Raw genomic sequence first — 20,878 nt, forward strand, 5'->3', positions numbered from 1 at the left:
GCTCCATTGCCAATACGGCGTCGTGCCCCAGAGGGGCGTTCACGGGCAGCAGCTTATATTCCGTGTGGCCGGCGCTGATAGTGGTATCGCTGGTGATGAACGACCGCGGTTGCCAGCCGAAGAACAGGTTTCCTTCCAGATGGATCTGTAGGCATCTGATGGATCTGATGGATCGTACTTAATGACTAAATTACTAATTAGAAATTAGGAAAGAAGTGGCATGTGGGAGTGTGCACTGCACCTGTACCGTAACTAACACTAATCATTCTAGTAGTTAAGGTTACGTTAGCTATCACTAACCATAAGTTTACTAGTATCACGAAAAGTGCAAGTCATGCTTACCTATCATTAACCATCATTGATATTTAGATGTTTCTAGACGTTTCGTAGACATTCTGTCGAACGTTCTAGAGTTTTGCATCGCTTGACAGCGTGAGTGACCGGGCATGATGCATGGCTTTAGAACAATGGTAAAGACCAATTAGCTTAATTAACTTTTCTAGCCAGACCACATAAGCGTTTAAAACCGAGTAGGAAATTGGTCAAGTTGGGGAATCGAACCAGGGTCTCCGAGTGCGAGACGAGCACACTAACCTCTCCGCCATGTTAGCTCGATGCTTTGGAATGAACAAAGGCGCGTCTAGCTAATACAGCGTCTTCGTTCACTCCCATCTTCGTCCCTTCCTTACGGCGAGGTTCAGGTGTCCACCAAGAAATGCGAGAAAGACATTTCCTTCCCTCAAAAACCAATTTACCGTCGAGCAAGTTGTAGGGCCGAACAGTCGATGGCGTTCTATGGACTCCCTGGTAGCGTTGCAAGACGCTGTCGCGTACCACTCTTATAGGCGAAGCTTAACATCTTAACCAAACATCAGTGACACAAGCAGCAACACTGCACTTAACGCTTTCGCCTCACGGCACTTTAGGTCAACAAGTGCCCCCCCCCCCCGTTCCCCCCCACCTGAATTTTTAAAACCGAAGCCGCTTGGGCGCCGCGTAGAATTTTCTATCGCGTTCGATAGAACGAAGCGATACTGCGTCTCCCTTATGGTGACAGAGAGGGTACCCCGTGTTACGAAGCCCTATTTGAACCGATGCGTGTTTTGTGCGGCGTAGAATGTTTTGTCGCGTTCGATTCGACTGAGCGACAGATCGAATCGATATCCCTGATTTTGCCGCGGCGTGTACCCCGTGTTACGGAGCCCTGTTTCAACCGATGCGCGTTTCGTGCCGCCCATAATGCTTCGTCGCTTTGGATTCGACGAAACGACAGTTCAACGGGTGCACCGCGTTACGGAGTCCTATTTGAACCGATGCGCGCTTTATGCCACGTGCATGGTTTTCCGCGTTCGATTTTACGAAGCAACAGCTCTAATCCATATCCCGGATTGTGCCGCGAAGGGTACCCCGCGTTATGCGGAGCGCTATATGAACCAATGACGGTCTGGCGCCGCACTTAATTTTCTAGCGTTCGATACGATGAAGCGCCCCTAAAACGCGTCCTCGTGTTAGAAAACGTCGGGTGTATCGAGGAACCGAGCCCTACATGAACTGCTACCTTGGAACGGTGGACACCTGAATAGGGCTTTAAGCTACGTGGCGGTAGTTGCAGATGTGCGTTGTATGCGTTGTCATTGACAACGTTGTGCCAGAAACGCGACACTGAAACCATACGGGGTAGGAGAACGGGGGGCTGAGTGGTTAGGGCGCTCGGCTGCTGACCCTAAAGACGTGGGTTTGATCCCGGCCGCGACGGCCGAATTTCGATCATGGCGAAATTCTAGAGGCCCGTGTATTGTACGATGCCAGTGCACGTTAAAGAACCCCAGGTGGTCAAAATTTCCGGAGTCCTTCACTGCGGCGTCTTAGTTGCTTTGGGACGTTAAACCCCAATAAACAAGCCAAACCGAAGCCATACGCCGTCGGTGTACATTGCTGGCGTTGTCATCGACAATGTTTTACACTCTGATCATTTTAAGGAAAGCAAGTGCGCATAATTGGCTCCCTGGGTCAGTGGAGGCCTGAATCGGGCTTATAAATGCCATCGCGCTCAGTATGAGCTACACAGCGCGAGCGCATACAAGGGCGTTCGCTTGGTGTAGCTCATACTGAGCGTGATAGTAGGCGGAATGATGAGAGATTGCATGCGTTAGTGCTGACAACGGTGATCGAACTCTCGCGATTCACCATCTGCCACCTGCAAGGGAGGCAGAGTGGGTGGGAGCTTCAATGTAGATATAAAGACAAACAGGAATTTCTTACCGCTTATGCGGGAGAACATCCCGTTCCTCTCGCTCGTAACGCCTTACCTCACGAATTACTTGTACAGACTTCGTCTTTGAGAACCACGCATTAGCGCAGCAAGTAGATCATATATATCCATCTAGTTCTCCGACCACAAAGCTTCTTTCATGACAAGAGTGGAGTGTTTGTTGAAGAAGGAATGTGTGTGAAAAATAAGTTTTTAATGTGCATACATGTCTTGCTCGAAATCTTTGCCTCAGTCTATCAAAAAGCTAGCCGATGAGCTGCGCTCAAATTTCGCGTTAGGAAGTAACATAATCGTCGGCCATTTTTTTTATGCGAAGCATACTAAAATAGCCCAACCCAGCTCCTCGAGCGCGGCGGTGTCGTTACCATTTACCTTTCGTGACCTCCATGTCATACCACGTGATGCGTGACGTCACAGCAGATGAAAAACGGGGGCCCAACTCGCGCCGTCGCGCGAGGCGTCGCGACCAAGGAGGACCACGTGATGCGTGACGTAACGACATAGGAGAAACGGGGCCCCAGCTCGCGCCCTCGCGCGAGGCGTCGCGACCAATGTGTTTCCTGCTTCTGCCGCTAGGTGCGCTGTAGTGAACACGTGATGCTGCAGCGGTATCCTCCCGAGCCTGCCTGTGCTAGGCGTACACGGGATATAGATGCCTCCTGGAGACAGGGCTGCTCGTTGGAATGAGAAGCAAAAGTTGCGGCGTGCTACAGAGACTGATGAAGAGCGTGAAGAACGTCTAGCCAAGCGGCGTGCTCGATATGCAACTCGGCGAAAATATGCTTCGCATCTGACTAGGCTTAACCTAAGCTAAGCCTCTGACATTTTTTTTTCTATACAGTTCAAAACAGGGCAGCGAAATGCTACTTGCTTTTTTGTGACTTTGGCGCACCGGCTACGAAACCGGACGTAGTGACTGACCAACGCCCCACGCCCTGTGCTACGGATTTCAGCGGTCCATGCACCGGTACGCAGTCGAGCGTGTCTTCATCCATTTGGCTTTCTTTACTATTTGGATCTCAACCGTGTGCGCCTTGTGAAGCGGACTACGCGTATGTGCGCTCTAGTCTCTGGCGTGTCAACGTGGTAATCCAGGCTGCTGCAGTGTACTGGAACGTGATCCCTCTGATTTCTTTTAATATTGTTGTACTGTTTATTCTCACCCATAGAACTTTTTTTTGTTTCCGCTCATGTCCCTAGGTGCAAAGTGCGTGCTTCGTGCATTTTAAGCATGAAATGCTTTTAGCTCCCGTTGTCGGCAGTGTGGTGACGTCACGCCGAGACCGAGAGCCATCATCCGGGCACTGAAATCCACTCATCCGGGCACTGAATTCCACTCATCCGGGCTCTGAAACGAGAACATCCGGGCACCGTACGAGACTTAACGAGATTTAACGAGACTCTCTAAGCCCTCCTACGGGACCGGCATAGAAGCGCCGGTTGCTCTCCAAACGAGTCATAAAAAATACTGCTGCCAGTGTCTTCTCAAATTATCAAGATATCAATCGAGCTGTGCATTTTATAATGCACGGAATTATAATTTCCGATTTCTAATAACGCGTGCAAAAAGCACATACATGCCACAATACACTTCGTTGTCATACGTGTTCTGTTAGGGGCTTTGAGATAAGGCTGCTTAGAGAAATAGAACCCGCGTCTTTCGGGACAGCAGCCGAGCACCATAACCACTGAGCCGCCGCGGCGGCCATTTGAGGAAAGGAAGTGCACATACCTTGCTACCTGGGTCAGTGGACGCCTGAATCGCGCTTATAGGTACGTGGGGTGATGAGAAAGAGATGTGGGCTGCAGATTGACAAATTTGTGCCAAAAACGCGGCGCTGAAGACATAGGCCCTCGGCGTTCATTGTGTTCATTGGCACTGGCGTTGACAATGTTTTACGCTCTGCGATAATTTTAAGGAAAGGAAGTGCGCATAACTGGCTCCCCGGGGTCAGTGGACAAGTATACATTCTTGTCAGGCCAGCGTCTCGTCGTGTCCACGTACGCTTCTGCATCGCCCTGCATTTCATGCTTACTCTACTCTCGGTTACGGGAGAGGCAGAGATTTTTTTTACTTTTTTAACGCGACAACGTTAAGGGCCCCGTGTCGCAGAAAAGCCGATGTCGTCGCCGGCGGCGACGCTGGCCGTGAGCAAATAATCACAGAAGCATTAATAAATAAAACCGAGTAGAAAATTAGTCGATATGAGGAGTGAAACCAGGGCCTCTGGAGTGCGGGACGAGCACGCTACCCACTCTTCCAAGCCGGCTCGATAGTTTGGAATGAACAAAGGCGCGTGTAGTGAATATCATGTCCTTGAAGAGTGCATTAGAGACATGTACTGTGTTGTACATTACTTTCGGGTGTCCACAGAGACATGAGGGGCAGGCCTAATTTTCTTTGCTTAAGACCAATTTTCATCTGATTTTCCTTAAGGCCGTTACGGAACGGTCCGGGTGTCCACCGAGATATGACAGACCGGTGTCCTTGCTTTCCTTCGGGCAGGGCGTCGCGCCGTTTGGGCGATGGCGTTCCGTAGACCTTCTTTGGGCCAAGGCGTCGCGCCGAACGGGCGATGGCGTTCCGTAGACCATTTGGCAACGCTGCAACACGCTGTCGCGTCTCACTCGTAAAGACGAAGCTTAAGCGTCCTCCAATTTTGAATGCCAGCGAGCCATTGCTGTCTCTGAGGACGCCCTGTAATTTTTGTGTCTACTCCGAACCGAGCTGCCATTTATTCTGCTCAGACATTAGTAAATTCTCTCACTAAATTTGTTCGAACGAGCCGAATATCATAACTCTAGTTCAGGCGGACAAATTCAGTTTGTTCGGAGGTGCTCGGAACTTCCAATCTGTGCATTGAAATGGCCACAAGTACTGCATTCATGGACGCCTATTTTATTTTGGGGCAACTGTGGAATAGTATAAGGCACGGTTATGCAAAGGTTGAAGGTAATGGTTCATTTTTCAAGTGCACAATAAATTTTTGTTTCAAAAGTTTGTTCATCCTCAGTGTGGAGTAGTTAAGATAGCCATAGAAAAGCAATGAAAAGCGTTTCTGGCAATACAAAACACATTAATAGCAAAAATACTAGCCTGCCGGGGAGAAATCTTCGGATATATATAGTGTGAAGTGGAATCTTGCGATATATGATAAAATTGCATTCATAAGTAGTTTCCTGTGAAACACGCGCTAGTCTATAATTTTTGTGTAGGAACTCTCTGAAAATTCAGAAATCATTGAAGTGGACACGAAGCACAGAGTTACCGTCACGGTAATGTGTGTTTATAAGTTTGGTGCTCGAAATTGCCCTCTGGCGCATTGAAACGCGTTTTATTTCACCTGCCCTTTTTGACCTCCATCGCTAATTGGGCATGTTGACTCCGGCACTCCCTTTTAACTGATGCTCATGTGTTAGGAAACGGTGCATTTTCAAGAATATAAAAACGCATTTTTTTGTGCAATACAGAGGAGCTGCACTGTTTACAGTCAACTTGTATTCATGGACCCAAGTCATGGAAATTAATCTGAAGCCCTGCCATGCGGCGTCTTTCAGAGCCCATGATAACTAGTCAGAGGTAAAGCCCGCATCACATTCCATACCATACCTTACCTTACCTCACAATGCCACACCATACTTTGTCTTCCCCCTTTATGAGAAATTTAGTTGTGAATAATGCACGCCGGCTATTAAGGCTGGGATTTTCGTTATCAGCTTCTTATGAAATACGCAAAATGCGAGTTCTCTTGAGTTAGCAGTTTTCGGGATAAAAGTGGGACATAGGAGTTCCACCGCATTATGAATGCGTTTCAGAAAGTGGCACCTATGTTTCCCGCTCGCCTCTGAGGCAGAGCCGCTTAAGAAAAAAAAGGTAGTTTTATTTTGTGATGTGAAATTCGAAGCGATAAAGCACAGAGCATACAACAGCCTACTTTCTAAGACGAAAAAACTAAAGAATGTCATTCTATATATATGCACTCACTGTCACATTCAAAAAATGAACACGGGTGCGTCTTCCGCTATCTACTTTCTGTCGTGGAAAGGCAAGAAGCAAGTTGCACAAAGGGGCACGTCGGAGTCTGCCGGTTAACCATGTTCTAAAACAACATGCAGCGCACGCAAGGGGATTGGTTCGCTTGAGACACAGGTATGTGCTGCCACCACTCGGCTACCTTCTAAACAGTCATCAAACACCTCCTTTGAACATCCGCGAGCTGCCAGTAGAAGTTAAAACGAAATTGATTCGCACAGTTTTCACCCCAAAAGTCAGTGTAACCACGAAAAAAGTGGCATACAAGTCGCTAACAATGGATTTACATCATCTTCATCTTCCACTCTGTAGGCATGAATTTTACAATCACATAGTCGTCCAGGAGTCTGAACACCAGCTAAACTAACCACTTTCCTGCTTGGACAAAGACTTCCGTGCATAAAGCAGAATGAAGCTACGTTATAGTGGATATGCTTCAAGAAATTAATTGCTGAGAAACAGTGAATTTGACTTTTTTTGCAGTAACTACACATAGGACAAAAGGAAATGATGTATAAAGCAGATTTAAGAATTAGTAAAAACAAAACTTTTGAAACTTATAGTTCATAATGAACCGCTCCGAGGGAGCACCAAAATCTGCTGAAAGCAGCACGCAGCGGCGCAAGCGGAATGGTTCTTTTCAGACACATGTCTATGCTCTAAGCACACTGCTACATTCAACATAGCTATTAAAAGAGCTGTCAACATCCACGAGGGTGCAGTGGATATTTAGGTGAAATTAATTCAGCAGTTTATAGCCCCAAAAGCAAAACATGACTATGTAAAAAGTGGGACTTGAGTCCCGCTGTCCCAAAAAGGGTTACAGTACCCTAGCGTATTTTACCATGCCGCACAATAGCATACCATACCTTATCACCGTGCCTTACCATATCTTACCATACCAAACCATACCGTCATGCCTTGCAGTACCTTGCCCACACCATACCCTAGCCTATCATACCATAATATACCACTTTTTACGGTAAACAGCCTCCTTCCGTGGCGGCCCATCTCAAATTCCACTGCTGAACATTCTCGATCATATTTCCGCTGCTGAGACTGAAGACCTTAGGCCATGAAGGCTAAAAAAAATATATTAGACCTGTCCTCCTAGCCTTAAGGAGGTAACGTGATCTGCACAGTTGGCGACGCAATTGCTATAAGCGAATGTCACGGATCCTCCCGAGAAAACCGAAAGAATGGACTAGGCGACAGATGTACCCACACAAACGCACATTCAATACACCCTGCGCGACTAGTGTTCGGCGTTCGTGCAGACGGTTCAGGACTGCTGATGCGTTGCATGGGTCCAGTCAGTGGCATGTAGGTAGCCGGCGTCGTGGTATGGCGTTCGAAGTGCTCGGGCTGGCTTCGCTGGCGGCGTCGTTGGCTGCGGCATGCGAGTTCCCGGTCCAAGTGTCCGTGGAGGCGACACTTGTGATGTTGGCGTGGAGGGCACCACCCGGATGAGTGGCAACAACGCTGGAGGCACCCCTCGCGGTGGCAGGTGGTTGCGTCAGTCGACTCCACGAAACGGGCTCACGGGCTCAGGAACGGCAGGAAGTCTACGGTGCGACGCCGTAGAACTCGAGACCACCGGAGGAGTAGCCGGCGTTGCACTCTTCCAGGCGAGGCGTTCTTGACCCGCCGGAACCTCCGCTTCTCTGTTCTCCCCGTGCCACGCTATCCATCGCGCTTTTATACCCTTTTCGTTGGGACACGTCATCCTTGTCTTCGTCGTCACCTTCTCTTTTCCACCAATCAACTCTTCCCACTTCACCGAATACTTCATCTTCTTTAATCTCGGATTAATACACGTCACGCTTATCGTCATCCTCATCGTCTTCTCCAGATTTTAGTTCATACTTCTATTTCCAATTTCCTAATATATTTTACAGCAAATCTGAAACAATGGGATCCCCTAGTAACACTCCTCATGAGAGCTTCTTGCCAAGCCACACTTGTTGCTTGAGTAGTCCACACAAAGAAATATACCAGGACGCTTGGAATAAGTGTCGCGAAATGATTGCTGCTGCCATGCAAGGCTTGCGCGCGCTATCCAGCTGCACTTATCACTGGTGAGCACTGTACTTAATGAAAGGCGGATTATCTTTAAGGCTTGCAGGTAGGCTAGTTGGGGAGAAAATGCGGAATGCATTTCTTTCTACTTGTTATGAATTCCCAGACACAAGGCCGGTGAAAAATAGACTCTATACATTTCTTTTAACTTCATAAAAGCCAGGTGCGGATGCATTCACGCATGCGCGTGCATACAGAACCAGTAAAAAGCAAGCAAGAAAGAAAACGCATTGTTCTCCGTCCTTTGTCGCTCATGAGGTCTACAAGAACAGATAAACATATATTGCCTTCCTTTCAAGTTTAACCGTTGTTCAGAAAACATAGACACAATTATTGGCTCATTATTGATAACTACAGGCAATTATACACAACAGGACGCGTAAGCAGCAATTGAAGCTGAGAGCCGATGGCTCCATACGGTACTTGTGCAATTGAAAGCAAAATTCACATGTTCTCACATCTGATATTTAAAAGCGGTTATCATTTGCGGGTATGTGAGCTGTGCACTGGATTGCATGTCACGCGTCCTGGAGGCTTTTACAAACCCCGTTAGCGCGTGTGTCTGCAGTAAACAGCGAAGAAGCTGAACTTCCGGGCAGCCCCAGCTTTTAGCAGGAACTGTCACTTGCAGCTTAGTTCAACCTTCTAGATAGCTGCTATAATTTCGATCACAACGAGTTGCAAATTTTATCCTCACAAAAAAACAGTACCATTCCTAGCTTGCTTTTTGTTTTGAACGGGTGTACAGAACATTTGAAGAGGCATGGGGTGGATTTTTTATTTGCGTTAGGTTTCGCACGACATGCCTTCTTGAAGGATTTTAAAAGATCCATTCCTGAAAAACAAACAGTATTCACTGACTGGTGCAGTACTGCAGCTGTGGCTAGTTGAGCGTGCTTTTGGACACTATACAATGGCAATAAACTTGTTCTCTATCTCGCTCCCCTTTATTCACTGATGTAATTAAGATGACTGTGACAGAGTGAAAAGTACACGGACCAAGGAACGGTGCGAGGGAAGTACTGCCGTGCTCTTGCCAGGGTAATACAACCATATGGAACGATTTTGCCCACACTGAGCAGCTCTTCCTTAAAAAGTGGCTATCAAATACGACCCCTAAGTATTCAAAAGAGAGGACATTATCGATGAAAATATCTTCAATATCCAAATACCATATTACTCAAGAAACTTTTGTTTCATAAAAAAATCAGTTATTTCTATTTTTCACTGTTTACAGCTAATGGTTTATTGCGACACCATGTCAAAATTAATTATAATTCATTATTCATATAGTTTTAAAGCCAGAAGCAAGTTGCCGGTGCATACCCTACAGTGACATCTGCATAAAACATACCTCTGAGATCTGTATGCGTTTGGCAGGTCACTGACAAATAGAGAGAATAAAGCAAACCTCAAACTAGGGCCATGCGGGACCCCGCAAGTAGTATTTTGCTGAAAGTCCACTTTTTGTGATGACCAATAAGCTCATCATAAAAAAGGCTCTTTGGGCAGATTATCATATTTCAGAATTTTGTTATTGTGCCCACGTTAGGGTGCACGTAATTAGTTTCGTGCATGACGGACCTTAACCGCAATCCAATGCACCAAAAACTGTGCTGCAAACGAGTTGCAACGGATACACAGACCCCATTACGCCGATCTCATAGTAGACTGTCCCCGTTAAAGTTTTCAAAAATCTACACCATGAAATAAACGGCTGCCGTGCTAGGCAGTCTCAGGGTATCGGAGGAGCGGGATGATGCGCTATGCATTTAAACCATATCGCTGTGACTGGCGACGCCTCCTTGCAGCGAATACTGCCAGTTGTCCAGCCTGCTATTTTTGCAACAGTTCTTTGTTGGCTGCAAAGCTTCAGTGCTGCCGGCTATATATAATTATGGTATTGATGTTCTTTGTTTTCAAGCAAAAGCAGGAGAAGCCTGTTTTGATCATACCTTCTTTGTGGATACAGGCAGTGCCCGTGTCGGCAGCGTCCGTTGTGCAGCTGTCACGTGGGTGCCGCCGGATGCTGACGCCTACCACTTCGATCCGCACTGAGACGATAAAACTAGCGACACAGAAAGCCACAGGTAACGAAGACTGGGAAGACGAGGGGAATTTGTCTTGTCCTGTAGTCAGTATGGTTCCCTGGCCAATAAGAGAATGTGGGGATTGTTTGTTGGCACCTATTCCTCTGCATATGCTAAAAAAAATGGCTTAAACTTGTCCTTTTTACCTTTGTTTGATATGAAGTTTTTAATTTCCATACCATGCAAGATATGTCTGATTGGTTTGTGAGTGTGGTTTGCACGAATTCAAGGGTATTACGTCAAGGGTAAAATGTGATTAAGACTAATGAGTTTTGTGATGTAGCATTTAGCAACTGGGCGGGGTTGTCATGAGAAGTAACGCACAAGATTGGTACCGTGGAAGGAAGAGCCCTTCTACGGCGTCCCTCATAGCCTGAGTCTCTTCGGGACGTTAAACCCCGCCCCCCCCCCTAAAAGATAAACCACTTCAAAAAATAGCACTAGCTATGACTAGTAGTAATGCTGACCTGATCTTCAGCGATTCAAAAACAGCCATCCGAAATTTGGCGAGGGGCAGAATATCTGTCACAGCGGCGCGGTTGTTGAATCGGGCCACGGAGCGAGGGATTACGGAGGCGGAAATTGTCTGGGTACCTGCACACTCTGGGAACCCAGGGAACGAGACGGCTCACATGAATGCTCGAGGTTTCGTCAGCCGAGTAGGTGAGCCGGACGTCCCGGGAAGGTCCACGAGAGATGGGCTGGTATCCTTTCATGACATTACTACTCATTTCAGACTTAACCGGAGGATTTACCCACCCCCGGACAAGCAATTGGTGAAGGCGCAGGAATGCGTCTGGCGCCGATTGCAGACCAGATGTTTCTTCAACCCATACGTGTTGAGCAAAATCTACCCGGACATTCAGCCGGAGTGCAAATGGTGTCACGAATTGGCAACCTATGACCACGTATTATGGAGCTGTAGCATAGCACCGCCACCGGCGGACATTATGCGTGATCCTTCCCTCGAGCAGTGGGAGGCCGTGCTGGCCAGCTCAGACCCGGTCGTCCAGACCAGGGCCGTGGAGTGGGCCACCCAGGTCGCCGTCAGCCACGGGTTGATGGCCATCTAACACGGAATCGTCCACACATGCTCTCTGACGAAAATAAAGTTTTTCCATCCATCCATCCATCCAGGCACATCAGCTCTGACGTTGAAGCAGATGGCATCTGGATACAGGTATACAGTGGATACTGCTAACCACAGTGAACAAGCCCATTTATGAAATGAAACGTAGAGAGCTCACACACTGACATGGATGGATATGGCCAAATAAACATACTACTACTACTACTACTTCTCTTGAAATCTCTACGACAACGCTTCTTTCAAGCCCGCATGTTTAATGTGACAGATTATAGAAAGCTCCCGCACGGGTTGCTATGCAAAAGCTTTGTTTTAGCTGGAGCTTAAAGATGCAGTTCTGGTCACACATTTTGTGCAGTCTGTATCAGAAAAAGCACAGAAAACAGCAATATTTGTACCTATTTTCTCAGTCTACTGAAAGGCCCTAAACACACAAATGGAGTCGTACTGTGAATTAGAGATGTCGTATGCATTTAAAAAAACCCACAGCGGAAGAACATATTTTAACACTTCTGCTGCGTCATGTCAGAATTAGTGGCAACAAGAACGCGTACGTGTGTGCTGCACAAGCTCTCGGCAAGGAGATCGCGCAAAATCACACAAGAGATGATGCCAGCTACAATAATACCGCATGTAGAGAGCACATTTGAAGTAAGTGTTAATTGCCATTTGTGCAGTGATTATCACAGAATGAGGAGCAGATGGTAGGAGTTAATAATAAGGTTGAGACAGAGGCTTGGGCCCTCTCGACGGCACTAGGAAGCAGTATACGAGGGGGTGCTGAGAAGTTCCTGGCTTTGCACAGAAAGAATGTAGCCAGAGTTTTGAAAGTGCCCATTTATTCAACATATTCCCCCTTGAGTCTGATGCAATTATTGCATCGTTCTTTCTGCTTTTGTAGTCCATTTAAAAAAAATTATGTGACAGGTCGTCAAACCAGCCTTCAGCAGCAAGTTTGACGTCACCAATGTCGTCGAAATGACGACCCTTCAGATGTTTCTTCAAGTTAGGATACAGATGGTAGTCAGATGGGGCCAGGTGAAGTGAATACAGGGGATGATGGACCAATTGGAAACCCAGAGCCTTCAGTTTGCCAGTCACAAATTTGAACAAATGCGCAGATGCATTGTCCTGCAACAAAAGGATTCCTTTGCTCAGCTTTCTCCGGCGTTTTTCTTCTTAATTGCCTCTTTCAGCTTGTCGAGGAGGCCGGCGTAATATTCTCCGCTTATACTACAGCCCTGAGCTAGATCGTCTACCAATAGAACTCCATCTTTTCCCCAAAAATGGACGCCATGACTTTTTTGCCGATTTCTGGGCGAAGAATTTCTTCGGTCGCGGGGACCCACTGTGGCGCCATTCCTCTGACTGTTCCTTGGTTTCTGGATCATAAATGTGGAACCATGTTCCATCCTCAGTCAGTAATCTATTCAAAAAGTCTTTTGTACTATCAAAATGGGTCAAAACAGCTCTGGATGCCTCAAGTCGAGTCTCCTCCTGTTCACTGTTCAAACATTTCGACACCCACTTCGCTGAAAGCATGCGCATGTCTAGGATATCCGTAATAATATAACCAACGCGCTCCCGGTAGATGTCCAGTATCTGGGCTATCTCTTTGGCGGATATTCGCCGACCCTCAAGAATCCGCTTACGGAGAGAATCGTTTCTTGCCGGCTCTGTTGAGGTTGTGGGGCCCCCACTAGAGGGTTCATCTTCAACAGTCAAATGCCCAGTCTTGAAACGAGCAGCGCAGGTTTTGACAGTGCTGTAGGAGGGACACTTTTCCCCTAGTGTTTGTGACATCTCACTGTGAATGTCCTTTGCAGACTTTCCCCATAGAAACAAAAACTTCATCACGACCCGTAACTCCAAAGGCGTGAAACTTGCTTGTGCCTCTGCAATCTCACGTGAAGTCGATTACATCATTTTTGCCGATGATACAAGCATATTTATCTCAGGAACAAATGTAGAATATTTAATACGTAGAGGAAACGATGTACTGGCGAAACTGCATGCATGGTCCAGAAGAAATGCGTTGCTCATCAACACAGAAAAATCTAAAGCCGTCATATTCAGAGCTAAAAAATGTGTATCTTGCGACTGACCTCACCTTGACACTTGCTAATAACACAATAGCAATAGTGAGTGCTGTAAAAACACTCGGCGTTTATTTCAACGAATTCATGCTATGGAACAATCACGTGGACCTGATAACCACTAAGCTAGCTCGTGTTGTAGGAGTATTAAGAAAATTACAGCGCACATTACCAACTAAAACAAAGATCGCAATATATCATGCTTTATTCGGGTCTCAAATTAACTACTGTAATTTGGTGTGGGGAACCACAACGTCTACATGTAAAAATAAACTTCTGAAATTGCAGAATGCTGCGATGAGAGCCATAGTGAATGTATCTTTTATGTCACACGTTAGCTCCTATTTCTCAACATACCACATCATGGAGATCGGAAAAATGTACGAATTTCGCATTCTTAGGTGCTATAAAGTTCAGGTTTAACAAAACAATATGTTATTTAGAGACATCGCTAACTTAATTGAAAATCCCTCAAATTACACAACACGATGCCACGAACACTGGCACTTTCCGCATCCGCGCACAAGCTATGGCTTTGAAACAGTTTACTATGCTTTTCCATACACATTAAATAAATTTAAACTTACACAACAAAATATTAGCAGCTATTCTTTTTCTTTTAAAAGGTTAAAAGAACTTTTTTCTAATGCACCTGTATATCTATTGCATGAGTACCATTATACAGTGAACATATAATAATGTTATGTATTGTGGTATTTGCACAATTTTGGTTGTATTGCACTGCTTCTGGCTGATTTTTGTTATCTGTTATCTTTTTAGTGTAATCTGTGTTTTCTGTCCTGCACTGCCGAGTATAGAAGGGTAATGGGAGCTTTGTCAAGCTGCTCTTGAGCGGCTTTTACTCCCATGCACCTCAAACATGTATGTAAACATGCTTGTTTGAAATAAACTCATACTCAACGTTCTACCAGAAATTAAAAATAGTTATAAAAACACGAAACATCTGATACTTGCGCAGTTACATAAAAAGATATCATGCTTTTTTATGGTACCCAACTAATTTTTCAGTTCGACATAAAAGGGGGCTAAGCCAGGACCTTTTCAGCATCCCCTTGTATAAACCAGACGCGGAATTTTCAATGAAGTCTAGCAAGCATTTCAAAAGGTCACTTTTCAGAATAGTGCTCCTCCTTCAGGAAACCATGGGTGTCTACCATCTCTTTCGAACTTGTGCCATCCATCGTCAAGCATGGTCACCTGCTGATCATGTCTGTATAAGAATTTGTGACAACGTAAGAAATAGCGCGCATAATTTAACGTTTTTGGTTGTCTGTTTGCAAACCTGACTAAAATAATTTCTCAAAGGGATGGAATAATGAAAACTTTATTTTCTTTCTGCTTAAACAGGCAACCATGGAATAGAACGATGTACTCTGCATTTCCCTTCTTGGCGACTCACACACAGCAACGCCCATTTTCTGGTTGCGCTTCTACGCTGCTAGCAAATGTTGTTTCTTTTTACCCAAAATAAGTTTTTGAACCCACAGTTTCATATATTGTTTAGACTTCACCAACAACCAATATATCCTCAGGTCTCCTGTTGGTAGGCTTACGTTTTTTTACTAATAAACGTTTATGCTAGCGTCAAAAACGTTCCCAATTCATTTTCTAAGGTAGTCTTAACTATCGGATGCAAGCGATTCCAAAATATTAAGAAATATTTTGCTACACATAGGAAGAATGGACCATTTACTTAAAATTTTCATTACAGTACATTAGGGTTGTTCAATTTTAAAACTTTTTTTTTCTCCAAGACTGTTGGGCATGGATTTGGTCGTAAATCTAAGACTTCTGAGGGCATGTTAAACCGGGGATGTATGCTGGAAGAAAACGAAATTCATTAATGTTTGCTTTGTCTTGAACTGGCAGCAAGTGAATGTGGCGATCAGCCCTCGGTGCCAAGGCAGCCGACGGCCGCGTCGGAAGCGTCCGAAGTGCTCTCTTCACGTGGGTGCCACCTGAAGCCAGGGCTCGCTTCTTCGCCACCACGCCATGGACAGAACATCGGGTAAGGATGGCTCCAAAATGCTTGCTTCGGCCTCGCGACCAACCGAAGAACGCGGCCGTTTTGGGTAACCGCGAAGTGCTCAGGTCACTTCCAGTAAAGATTGACATACACCAGGCGTCTATTAACGATGTACCGTTCGAGGAGCCCTTCCGAGTAAAAGCCGTGTGCGCTCTCACTCCAATTCACAATTGGTCAAAAGGGTTGTGACATCGCAGTTGAGCTGTAGAATAAATAAAACTCTAATTAGATTGCGGCTACGAAGTCGTAGCATCTCTGATACGTCATTGAGACATGTGATGCTGGAAAGTAATTTAATTGGGCACAAAAGAAAACCGGGGAATCTGACAAGAACCAAACCAGTGGCCCTTTGAATGTGATTGAAACACGCTCTCCCCTATGCCATGGAGGCACGTTCCTTCAAATATGTCATGAGACGTTGCGCGGTTTGTGCGTGTAGTACGCATACAGATGTATGCTAATGAGTGTGCGTATTTAGAGGCACCAATGAAGAAATTTGGACACGACCATTAACCTTGTAATGTCACAACTTTAAGCGAGAACATAACAGTCTCTGTAATTTTTTTCTTTTATATAGCCCACACATATTTTTCTCGTTTCGAGGGAAGTTCGAAAAGAAAATAAGGCGGCGGTTCACCCGTGAAAGGGTAAATAGGACTTTCATGTAAGCAGCAGTTATCCAATTGTGGATGTAGCATCGGAGGACAATGCTTCGCTCGTTTAAATAAACCTCTCGGTTTTATTTAAAACTATTCGAGTTTCCCTTTAACATGATACCACCGGATACAACGGTGCTGGGCACTTTAGAGGCCAAAATAGTGAGCATAGTTTTAATGACGGTCATCTTTACAGGTCCGCTTACAGGAGGTTTTATTTAAATCATCTTGCTTCCAAGCTCTACCACGTTGCATACTACGTATTGGACTCCCCAAACCATCAATTCCCTGCTCTCCTCAGTAGATATGAAGGTTTGGTTTGGTTTGTTTATTGTGGTTTAACATCCCAAAACGACTCAGGGTATGAGGGAGGCCGTAGTGAAGGGCTCCGGAAATTTCGACCACCTGGGGTTCTTTAACGTGCACTGAAATCGCAAAGTACACGGGCCTCTAGAATTTAGCCTCCATCAAAACTCGGCCGCCGCGGCCGGGAACAAACACGGGTCTTTCGGGCCAGCAGCCGAGCGCCATAAACACTGAGCCACCGCGGCGGCTTCCGGACAAAAGGCGCCGCTGATCTAGAATCCCAAGGGTAGTTTCCATTTTCACGAGGCCTCTCCTTATTAGCAAACACGGCATTGTCAAGGGGCATGACCCAGTAAAAAAAAAAATTCTTCTTCGGAAGCCCGAGTGGTACCTATATTAAGCAAGGCGATAGAAATAACCTTCATAACTACTGCTCTCTTTCTCTTGTGCCGGTATTCTCGAAATGCATTAAGAAATTTGTACATACAATAATGGCATCATACCTGCACCAAAATAAATTTCTACATGACTTTCAGCATGTTAGCAGTTCTTACTCAGAAAGTAATAATCATCAAATCTTTTATGAAGAGTACGTGTTAATAGGTTGTACATGGGCTTTTCAAAGGCATTTGACTCAATGGCAAAAATCTCCTTTCCAGGATTCGCAGTTGCAGTTTCTGTGGGAATACGCAAGACTTGCTAAAATCATATTTCCAGTATAGAATACAATACACAGACCTGAACAGTGTGAAATCATCAACCCAACCTATTAACTCCGGGGCACCAAAAAGGAGCATTCTAAGACCACTCCTTTTTTCCATTTATATAAACGCCATGATCTGCTGCAAAAGGAAAGCACAATTTGTATCCTACGCGGATGATACATCTGCTTTGATTACAGGTAGTTGGGAAAGTGGCATTGAAGTATGTGCATATAAAGTGTTGGCCGACATTCAGGCACAGGTTGATGCAAATCATCTTAGGATAAATTGAAATAAAACAAAGATTGTGTTACACTTGCCGAAAGGAAAACGCATTTCCGAGCCACTTAATGTATGGTTAGGCACAGACATATTAGAAATAGTTGTTTCTGCAAACACCCTTGTCATATCTTTTCAATGCGCTAAACATGAACTAAGCACATAGAACATATTTGTTCTAACGTAGCTTCTGCTGTAGGGTCTTCCGCAGATTAAAAAGCATACTTCCCGAAAAACTTAAAATCATGCTCTAAAATTCCCTAGTGTTGTCTTTACTGCAATATTGTAACCTGGTTTGGGGCACAACTGATGTCACAAACTTGTCTAACCTGCACTTACTCCAGACAAAAGCCTTCAGATGTATAGGAAACGTTCCTACCATTATTCTTCCCATGATCTCTTTTTGCGATATGGTATTTCTCCCATTTTCAAAATTTATAGTTACAGGTTGCTAGTATGCTTCGAGTCCTCTGTTCAAAACAGCGATAACAACTTAGCGAAAATCGCGAAGCCCGAAAAGAACGAATCTTTTCGCCATACCTGTCATGGTGAAACACGGAATGGGCCCATGCCACAAGCAAACTGTTGCTATGAATCATTATCATACATGCTTCCCTCTTTGTTAAATTGTTTGGAGAAAGAGTCGTTTGATCCTTTTTGAAATCCAAATTCTAAGATTAAGTTATTTTGCCATCTTTACTTATGCGGAGTGCGTAGTATACCAGTGGGAACTGAAACTCGATTGAACGTCCTGGGGACATTAGAGACGTCCTGCGGATGTCCAGTTGAGTTTCAGTGCCCATTGGGATGTTTTACTTGTTCCCACATAAAGGTTTTTCAATGGCAACCGTTTATTCATGCCAACTCATTCATTTTTATTACATTACTGCTTAAAATCTTGGTAATACTTGTGTGTCCTCTTTTTTTTTAACCTGTGAAACACTTGTCATATGCACATTTGTATGAATTCCAGTTTGTAAGGGAACAAACCTACGTGAAGCTGTTACCGCGTCTTTGGGTCCTGTCTCCTCCTCTGAAAAAAAACAACAAAAGAATCGAAAAAAAATGAATTGAATGTTTCTAGGGAGGCTGCACCTGATGCACCACACTGTCAGTCACCACAAGTTGTTCCCACCACTGGGCCACACAAACAACGTTCACAGGAAGGATTGGAATTTTTTTTGTGAATTGAAGAATCACCTTGCGGGAGATGCCCCAACATGGGGTTAGGTGCATGGCACCTCCCGGAGAGTTTTTGCACATCCCATGTCCAGTGGTTGCCTGAGGACTCCACTAGGGCTCACTGTGTTTGGTGCACAAACAGCTAATAATGATTAAATCCCTCCCAGGATTTCGTTTAAGTTAAAAAGTAAGCGAATTCGTTACGTGTGCTAAAATTTCAACCAGGAAGCACCTCCCTTGACTGTGTTCGAAGACGAAAGTAGTTGAGTACTTTGCCGCTTTCTGCATTCCCCTGAACTGCCACTAAAAACATGAATATGGTACTGAAAACTTGACCAGAGTTGCCTGTAGAGGATTTCATAGCTGATATGTGCTGCAATACCGTCGCTGGGAACGAGTGATGCTACAGACCTCATGAAACCTTTATTACAGATTCAACTCTCTGGCGTATGCACTACAGAGCAAACAATAGAAGTTGTGTATACTCACGCGTTTGATTTATAGTTTATGGCGGTTTAACGTCCAAATAAAGAATAAATATTTTGTAATGGGGGACGTGAACATTGATCTGCTGAAGGACGATTTACCCGCACGGGACCTGAAAAACCTCATCATGTCCTATGGCTGTGAGAATGCCATTTCCAGCCCTACCCGTATTACTTGGAACTATTCCACAAGTATAGATGTCGCAATAACAAACCTTAACGACTCGGGATATGCAGCAGGGGTTTTGACATGTGATCTTAGTGATCATCAGCCTATCTATATCGCCACCCAATGTTTATTCAGAAAAGATAAGGATAGAACTCGTAATTTTGAGCAGAGGATCATATGCAACAACTCACTGACTAAGTTTAGAGTATTGATCGAGCAAGCAGATTGGGCTGAAGTGTATTCAGAAGAAAATCCAGACAAAGCATACGACCTATTTCTGGACACCTTTCTATACTGCTACAATGATGCCTTTCCGTTATAAAGTGCAAAAGTGCAGAAACGTAAAATTAGGAAGCCTTAGATTAGTGTAGGGCTTTATAAAAGAATAAAACAAAAGAACACAATGTTTCATAAATTTCTTGCCAGTAAGGATTATGGCTTATTTCTTGAGTTTAGGCGCTTTCGGAACAAATTAAATAGCGACGTAAAGAAAGCAAAAAAAGACTACTATGAGTCACTATTCTCCCGAATAAGATCGGACCCAAGAAAAATATGGAAAGAAGTTAATTTCTTAACAGGGAAAAATCAAGCTAGCAATGCACCTCAACAAATGAAAATTAATAACATCGTTTTCGAAGGTCAAACCTTAGCGGACGTGATAAATGAATTCTTTGTGCATGCAGCAATGCCCGCAACAGGCCAGGTTGAAAATGACTAACTATGATGAAACTAGTAAAATTAATTCTCTTGTGCTGTTTGATGTTACTCCAGCTGAGGTCGCCAGATTTATAAAGGAATTAAAAGCCAATGCTTCGAATGGATATGACGAAATTAAGGTAGCGCCAATAAAGGAAGTCTCGTCTGTAGTTAGTCCAATACTTGCGTTCCTGATAAACCTATCGTTTCTGACTGGAATCTTCCCACAGAAACTGAAGGTGGCGAAAGTAGTCCCCGTTCATAAGGGTGGTTCTACAAATGATATCTCAAATTACCGACCAATTTTAGTCCTTCCCGCATTTTCAAAAATATATGAAAAGTGCATTCACAAGCGCCTTACAACATACCTTAACAAATACAATATACTTTCGCCATCCCAATATGGTTTTCAAAAAAAGACGACAGAAGAAGCCCTCGTAAAAGTTAGAACTCATATTATTAACAATCTTGACAGGAGGCTGTATAGCCTAGGTATCTTCCTTGATTTACGGAAGGCCTTTGATTCGGTGAATCACGATATCATGCTTAGTAAATTGAACAGATGTGGCATTAGAGGCATTACCTTAAATCTTTTCCAGAGTTTCTTGTCAATGAGGCAACAGTACGTTACCTTGAACAACGTATGTTCCCAGAAACTACTTATAAAAGCAGGTGTCATATTCGCTTTTCACATTCATAT

General features: G+C 44.8%; 1 protein-coding gene across 20 annotated transcripts in view; it reads left to right on the forward strand.

Moving 5' to 3' along the window:
* Positions 1 to 20,878, forward strand: part of LOC149346438 (uncharacterized) — a 137,390-nt gene that overhangs the window by 5,961 nt on the left and 110,551 nt on the right. For 13 of the 20 annotated variants that reach the window (XR_016292385.1, XR_016292384.1, XR_016292383.1 and 10 more), the window contains one exon: positions 10,357 to 10,474. Coding sequence is in view for 11 of the 20 variants with exons in the window: in XM_089586443.1 (XP_089442569.1) it covers positions 10,357 to 10,474 (118 nt within the window). In the remaining 9 variants the exon portion in view is untranslated. Of the gene's footprint in view, positions 1 to 10,356; positions 10,475 to 15,025; positions 15,416 to 15,547; positions 15,687 to 20,878 lie in introns of those variants that run through there. The other 7 variants (XM_089586440.1, XM_089586441.1, XM_089586437.1 and 4 more) reach the window with 2 other exon arrangements.

This window comes from Amblyomma mixtum, chromosome 4 (genome assembly GCF_055824585.1).
Source record: "Amblyomma mixtum isolate Tamu chromosome 4, ASM5582458v1, whole genome shotgun sequence".
Classification (NCBI taxonomy): Eukaryota; Metazoa; Arthropoda; class Arachnida; order Ixodida; family Ixodidae; genus Amblyomma; species Amblyomma mixtum.